Below are 7,500 nucleotides of genomic sequence, written 5' to 3'. Positions count from 1 at the left end.
TTAAAATAAATTCATTAACTTTGATCACCAACTCCAGGGTATACGGTTCACACTGTATAACTATGTTAAGTAAAATATGACACAATCTTGAATATTAATTATGTTTGATTACCTCAGGTATTTATTTACCTAATAACTAAATTGAATAATGACTCACGAATTTCAATTTAGTATTTACAATTTTAGTATTATTCTCTTGAATCAATTAATAAAATTTTATTTAATCCAATAATATAATATAAAAAAAAAATGGAGTACTGACGTCATAAAATATTTTTCGTAGAAAAAACATTTGATTAATTATAACAGTCGATTAACTTGCTAAATAGGTTTAACAATAAAAAAAAGAACATTGGAAGAACTTCCAATAATATAGCACCGACATAATCTAATTTATAATTATTGAGTTGTTATTATGCTTAATGTCGTAACACAAATAGATTTAATATTCTCTAATATTTACTCGCCAAAAAATAATCGATTTCAGATCCAATAAGCATAAGGATCCTGTTAACAAAATGGACGGGTTAATAGGCTAATAAAGAAAATATATTCAATAACGTAAATAGATACGATTAACAGAAAGCCATTTAACGTTTTCATAACTTGGAGGCAAAAATTAATCTATTATATTTAAAACTTAACTTATAAATTTGCTGTAAATTTTCTATTCCAATATATCTTCACATTGTATTTGATGTTTTTCTTTCTACTTTGAATAATTCATCAAAGATCTTATTCACAATTAATATATATACACAGTGCTGACTGTTGTTTTTGTATTCATCACAATTATAATCGCTTAAAAGTTTCTGCAACAATCCTTGAATTTTTTAGCCATCAATCGGGCATATCAATAGAAATAATAGGCACAACAGGCTTCATTAGGTCGATTTTTTTAATATGCTTTTCATTCTTATCTGAAACCATTGGTTCTGATGGTGGTTGATCGTGATCACTTCTTGGTTGATAAGAAATATTCCCATACTCTTGGAGAAGCGGACAGAGGCCTAAAAGAAAATGACAAAAGTCTTTTCGTATTCCAAACCACCCTAAAAAAATTGTTTTTCAAGATATTAGAAACAAAAATTTTCAAATTATAAATTAACGGATAATTTTGTTGATTTAACTAATTATTACCCAGTATATTTTTGGGCTATTGATTTATAAATTATAATATTAAATTTTAGCAGAGTAATTATAATCCAACTATTTTTCAAATTAAAGAAATATAAGTATGCATAAATTTTTTTTTCCCCCAAATCTTTTGTCAAATACTTCATTAATATTGTTAAGTAATTGAATTTTTTAACTTACATCTATTTCCACCTTTAGCACCAAAAGACATGAAGATAAGTGTCATATGAGAGAGTAATAATGGTGCAGCTATAGTTGTATAATTTAATGATAAATCTCCATCCAATTTATTTGCTAGTAATACCTTTAAAAAAAAAAATTTTTTTTATTAAACAGTTATTTCATTTTTTTTTTATAAGTTAAGTACTCGTTATTGCAAAGACATAACTGCAAAAATAGTATCAAATACAATAACTAACAATATATTAAACATATCGCTATAGGTTATTGGTATAAAATATCGTAATTACTGAATTTCAAAAGTTGTATTAAAAATGTTTCTTAATTTATATCTATAGTATTGAACATTTCACCATTTATTATAACAGTTTATATAGTAACAGAGCAAAAAAAAAAATATAGAAAGTTGAGTAATTTAAGAAAAGTTTTTACTAATCTATTACCGTAAAGTAGAGATTTATGTTTATATAATAGAGAAAATCATTGAAAAAATTTACCAAATCTTTAGCAACCGACGAGATAAGAAACTATTACTTAACTCTCAAGCTTTTATTGAGATAAATTTTTTTTTTTTATTTCATAAATGATTGACCACAATAAAGAAAGTGAGTGAGATAATTGAGTATAAATAATCTGGACATAGCAGAACATTGTGAACTTGGACGTTTGAAAGATTATTTGAGTGCGTCGTACAAAAATTGACAATCATAGTTCCTATAAATTGTAAATAGATCGGGGTATGGATTTTAAAAATGTTTACAAAGATGACCAAATCTAACAAATTATTTATATCTATATTATTATTGTCATCTTTTTATCAGTTATTTTGTTATTCACGTGAAATACCAGTTACATGGATTCAATATCGAGATCAAATAGCTACAAGACGTCAAGATCACGATCTTTTACCATCGGCATCTCATCACGAGCATAAATTTTCCAGTGGTAAAGGTGAAGAGCATCATGCAGATCATCATGACGAACATGGCGAGAAAGATAGTAAAGAATTTCATAGCCATCATCATCATGGTGATGGTGAAAAAGGCGATCATAAAAAAGAAGATTATGAAGATTTTCTCAAGAAACATGGCGGACATGAAAAGAAACATCACGATGAGGCAGAAGAATATGAACATGGGCATAAACATGAAAAAAATCACAAACAAGGAAAATTTGGTGAAAAAAAAGGACATAAAAAGGGGCACAAAGTAAAAGGGTATCATAACAAATTCCAGAAAGATGAGTATCACAAAGAACATAAATTTTATGATGATGAACATAAAGGCGGCCATCACGACAAGCATGGTCATTTCGAAGGGCATCATAAAAAGGCACATGGAGAACATAAAAAAGGAGATAATCATCATTCAAGTTATCATGACAAGCATCATGATAAGAAAGGCCACTCAGCTAAAGGTCACCATGATAAACAACATAAAGGACATTCTGGTGAAAATGGACACGAAGAGCATCATTCTCATCATTTGCATCATGGTAAAAAAGGTGGTGATTATAAAAAAAAGAAGTATGAACACAAAAAAGGTAACAGCAAAAAACACTAAATAACTAAAATCTGTTCAACAAAATCTAGTGAAATATTTCATACAAAAATTCTTCGCTGTTTCTTTATGTAACCGATGTGATCAATCATATGATACTGTATGTACTTAGATACGTGAATTAATCATCGGTATTTTTAATTAAAGTTTTTGTTAATGAAAAATATAACTTTTGTTTATACTATTGCTAGGTAAATAGGAAATTTTATTTGCTATATTTTCACTAACGAAACTTAACGGTTTAAATATGCTGTTCACAAAAATTTTCGAGAACGAAATAATTCATGTAATTACTGGATAATGTTTAAAATGTAATTTAAAAACTTAAAATCTTTAATTTACAAAATTTTAATCTGATAAAACTTTGAATCTTAACATTTTCTTAATTCAATATTTAAATAACTAGAGACAGAGTAAATTTACTATGATTAATAATTAATTTTTTAACTATTTAGATATAACTTTAAATATTCTTGATTAATTTTGAAGACATTACTAGAAATTTGAATAACGTGTACTTTAATTTTAAACAATGATGAATCTTGAACCGTTTTTTGCGAGTTTCGACTAATGACTAACTTCAAAACTTTCATGTATTTTTATTTAGAGAATTTTACACTTGCAGACATTTTTTTAAGTAAAAAAATGATTTTTACTTCGATTTGTAATTATTGAACGGTAAAACAAAAATTTTTAAGTTAAGTAAAGATTTTAAACTTTAAAATGATTTTCAACGAAAAATTTTTTGTTCTTTCAATGATTGTGAACAGTATTATTTTAATAGTCTAAGTAAAAACATGTATCATTAATAATAATAATTGTAAAAATATTCTTTCATCACATCATTATTGTCTTTTAATTAACCAGTCAATAAAAAATACATTTAATAATAACAAATATGATTTCCAAACAAACAACTAATTGAAATTGAATTTGACATATATTCGATAACGAGCTCTTAATAAATAAGGACAGTATGACGCAAAAAATACACTATTAGAAATCTTTATCATAACATGTCAATTAAAACAAATGTCCCTCAAATTATTGCAATAGTATGAAAAAATTCAAACGACAATAATATTGATTATTTACATAAATTGACTATTCTAAAACCTTTTTATCTTTGTAGAAAATATCATTTACTATGAAAAAAATTTTTTTTTATTTGACCTTAAATCTTTGATCTTTCAACTTAGACAAATAATAATAAAATCAAACAAGTTTCCGGTTGTATACTGTATTGAAAGATTCATTTTTTACTATGTAAATGCTTTATAAAAAAATCATTGATATGTTGTTATATAATAAAGATTTTTAAAATAAATTGTATGAGATATTGTATAGATATTGTAATTGGATTTGTATATTTTGTTTTTAATTAGTGTTTTGTAATTACCTCATCTCAATAAACGAAAGAAAAGCGAATAAACAACCATTTTAATCGTAAATCATTGAATTATTACCCAGGCTCTACAATGATAAAAATGTATTTTTAAAACAAATAACCGTTATATTCTAATTTAATAGGAAAACATTTTAAACTATTCAAAACTGTGAGTAGAATAAAAAAAAAAAACGAAGTAAAAAACTATTTACTCTAGGATTTAATATATTTAAAAACTGTGTAATTTTACTTACTTGAAATACTAATATTGGCACGACGAGAAACGTATACGCTAAAGCAGAATTTAATGAAGTTCTTCTAACACGAGCATTAACTTGTGGTGCCCTTAACAATACAGCTGCGAACACTATGGTGTATAGTACAGCCACTAATGATAAACACAAAAGTGCCCAAAGAGGAACAAAGACGACTTCCCAACTCCATGTTATAAATTGATCAAGTTTTAAAGCTAAGAAAATAAATTGTAGTACATTGACGGCACAAAATAACTCTAGTTCAAATGATCGGTCGTGTTTTACAGCCCAAATACACACCTGTAATTAAATAATTTAATAATAGTTTTATATTCATACTTATCATTTGATGTATGTAATGTGAATAAAAACTTACAGCTATGGAGACAATCGAAATAAAAATTAGAGGAATGAATACTAATATCCATAAATGTCTATCTGATTCTAATTTGTCACAGACTAATAGTTCGAACATTAATAAAATTAAGTGTAAGGCAAGAGTTATTAACATAGCCTTGTAATGAACATAAGCATCGCCTTCAAGTCTTGCATGAGGATGTCTCCACCAAACATAACTGCCTACTGTAGCACCTAGAATTACCATACCCTTCCACAACCAAATAGGACTGAATATCGACCAATAACTCCATTCTATAAATCCATCCAGTCTTAATGCAAATAATGCGGTGAATATCATCAAACATGAGTGGACTAAAAATTTACTGAAAAAATAAAACGGATTAAAATCATGTAAAAATAATATGTGTTTATTAAATAAAAATAAACTAATTAAAAAAAAATTATCTTGATTGAAGTTACATCACATTTAAAATTGATAGTTGTTTTCATTATCATTTATACATTGCAATAATAAAAGATGCAAGGTTTAAAAAAAAATTTTTGCATATTATAATTTGCTGATTTATATGATTCATATTAATAGTAACATCTTCATAAAATAATAACAATAATAATAATTTCTACAACTGTAATTAAAAATTAAGTAGCTGAGATTTAATCATATGTAAATTTTTTTATTTTAGAAACTAAATGTCCTTTTTTAATATTCAATTTTTATTATCAAAAAATTTTAATTACCTTGGATTAAAGTCTTGAAAAAGCGTTTGCAGATTCATGATTAATGGGGTCACTTATTATAGCCCAAATGACTTAAGTTTTGGAAGTTTAAAATTTTTTTATCATTAGTTTATTCATGCTATGTTGACACCAGAACAGTCTCGAGTTTATGATGAATTTTAAGCAACAGTCCCTGTGCATTTAAAGCACAAAAAATAATAAGTTATGGCTGTATGCATTACACTAAAAAAAAATTTTACCTTGAATGAATTCATATATACAAACTAATAAGAGAACTGCTTCATGCAGTAACATCGGCCTCGAGTGTTTTAATACTCTATACACAAAACAGAAATAAAAATAATATAAGAACCGAAAAAACCCGAGGCAAACTCTTTTGTTACTGAAACAATATAGATTACCAATACTTTGCGACACTATATACTAGATGGCATTAAGTTGTTGAATCAATTTAAAAATTGACGGTACTTGGGCCTCAGCAGTACTATCAAAAATAAACACATTCATTGAAAGTATATGGAGATCTTATATTTCTCATTCATTTTTCGAGATACATATTAGCAAAAAAATAATAAACTAATTAAATACTGGAATTCATAAATTTACACTTTTGAATACAAATTGATTTAAGTTGCTACCATGACTCGAGATGGCATTTGATGTAATCGAGAAAAAAGCGCCTCTAGTGCGAGAATTGGTTGAATGCACATACACACTACTTTAAAAATGAATATGTTGAATGTATATACAATCGCGTGCATTAATTCGGGTAGGTTTCTATGATTACAGTTTTTTTGCCACTTCGAAATTTGGCCGTTTCTAAATTCTAAAATTTGAAATCTGTAAATTTAGCCGTTTGTAAATTTAGCGAAACGTAAAAAACAATATCACTAAAATGAGAAAAATATAAATAATTTCAAAGATAATTTATGCATATAATAAAATTTGACAAAAGAAAAAACGTCCATATAAAAAAAATAAAATTCCTAAATAAAGCTGTTTGTAAAATCAGCGAGTTAAAAACTTGGAATTATTAAAATAGCGCTAGCTTTAAAATAGCCGAATTAAAAAAAAAAGAATTATTAAAATTCTTTCAAATTAAAATGTAAACAGTTGAAAAAAAGAAATATTTAAAACAATGAAATTAAAAAATTGGAAAATAATAAATTTAGCCGATTGAAAACCTCGCTACGTGAATTTAGCCGATTCTAAACTTGGAAATTAATAAAATTAGCTGATTCTAAACTTGGAAATTAATAAAATTAGCCGTTTGTAAACCTCAGGATTCTAAAAACTAGCCGTTTCTAAACCTTGCGATCATAAAAATTATATCATTTATAAACCTCATAATTTATTAAACAATCTTATTATTATTATTATTATTATTATTATTATTATTATTATTATTATTATTATTATTATTATTATTATTATTATTATTATTATTATTATTATTATTATTATTATGTTATTAAATGCTCAGGGGGGTTGTCCCCGGAGTCCGATTCTCCGAGGGCCCAGCCTGAGCTCCATCCATTACTGCTGGACCACTCCGCACAACAAGGCGGTTAGTGATCACAGCAGGCCAAAGTCATTTTCCTAAGTAGACGGAGGGAACCTAGTATGACAGCCTTCTGCATCCTGACCGCCAAGAATTCAGCTTTTGATGAGCAAGCTGGAACTCTGGCAAGTGAGGATACAAAAGACTGTTTCATCCCTCCGAGGACGCCAACAATCAGGACGACGAGCTTGACACAGTAACCTGGGTAAAGTTTGCCAATTTCAAACAGGAGATCCTGATATATCTGTCTTTTGTGCTCTTCTTTGGCTGAGATGTTGTATTCAGCCGGGGCCGAGAACTCAATGACATAAATGTCACGAGTAG

At 27.0% G+C, this 7,500-nt stretch overlaps 2 protein-coding genes across 3 annotated transcripts; one reads left to right on the top strand and one right to left on the bottom strand.

Moving 5' to 3' along the window:
• Positions 1 to 648: 648 nt before the first annotated feature.
• LOC123260703 (transmembrane protein 185A) lies at positions 649 to 5,951 on the bottom strand. Of its 2 annotated transcripts, XM_044721970.1 has the most exons (6): positions 5,855 to 5,951; positions 5,616 to 5,787; positions 4,894 to 5,239; positions 4,518 to 4,817; positions 1,318 to 1,441; positions 649 to 1,052 (listed from the first exon to the last, which is right to left on the bottom strand). In XM_044721970.1, exons 2-6 carry the CDS (start codon positions 5,651 to 5,653, stop codon positions 841 to 843), a joined length of 1,020 nt encoding a protein of 339 aa, XP_044577905.1. In that variant the 5' UTR covers positions 5,654 to 5,787; positions 5,855 to 5,951; the 3' UTR covers positions 649 to 840. The 2 variants fall into 2 exon arrangements, with proteins under 2 accessions (XP_044577905.1, XP_044577906.1); XM_044721971.1 differs by having other exon boundaries at positions 649 to 1,010; positions 5,616 to 5,921.
• On the top strand, positions 1,900 to 3,330 carry LOC123260704 (histidine-rich glycoprotein-like). The gene has a single exon (XM_044721972.1). The coding sequence runs from the start codon at positions 2,070 to 2,072 to the stop codon at positions 2,877 to 2,879; it is 810 nt and encodes a 269-aa protein (XP_044577907.1). The 5' UTR covers positions 1,900 to 2,069; the 3' UTR covers positions 2,880 to 3,330.
• Positions 5,952 to 7,500: the final 1,549 nt, after the last annotated feature.

Source organism: Cotesia glomerata, linkage group LG3 (genome assembly GCF_020080835.1).
Source record: "Cotesia glomerata isolate CgM1 linkage group LG3, MPM_Cglom_v2.3, whole genome shotgun sequence".
NCBI lineage: Eukaryota > Metazoa > Arthropoda > Insecta > Hymenoptera > Braconidae > Cotesia > Cotesia glomerata.
The sequence above is the reverse complement of the archived record's forward strand: the minus strand, read 5'-3'. Positions and strand labels throughout refer to the sequence as shown.

What these genes read in the sequence shown, in the direction of transcription:
- LOC123260704 (XM_044721972.1), top strand. Translation starts at nt 2,070, where the DNA reads ATGTTTACAAAGATGACCAAATCTAACAAATTATTTATATCTATATTA.
- LOC123260703 (XM_044721970.1), bottom strand. Translation starts at nt 5,653, where the DNA reads ATGAATCTGCAAACGCTTTTTCAAGACTTTAATCCAAG. An exon ending in TGCCAATATTAGTATTTCAA is followed by an intron (nt 1,442 to 4,517) that starts GTAAGTAAAATT and finishes TTTTTTTTAAAG; the next exon opens with GTATTACTAGCAAATAAATT. An exon ending in TGCTAAAGGTGGAAATAGAT is followed by an intron (nt 1,053 to 1,317) that starts GTAAGTTAAAAA and finishes CAATTTTTTTAG; the next exon opens with GGTGGTTTGGAATACGAAAA.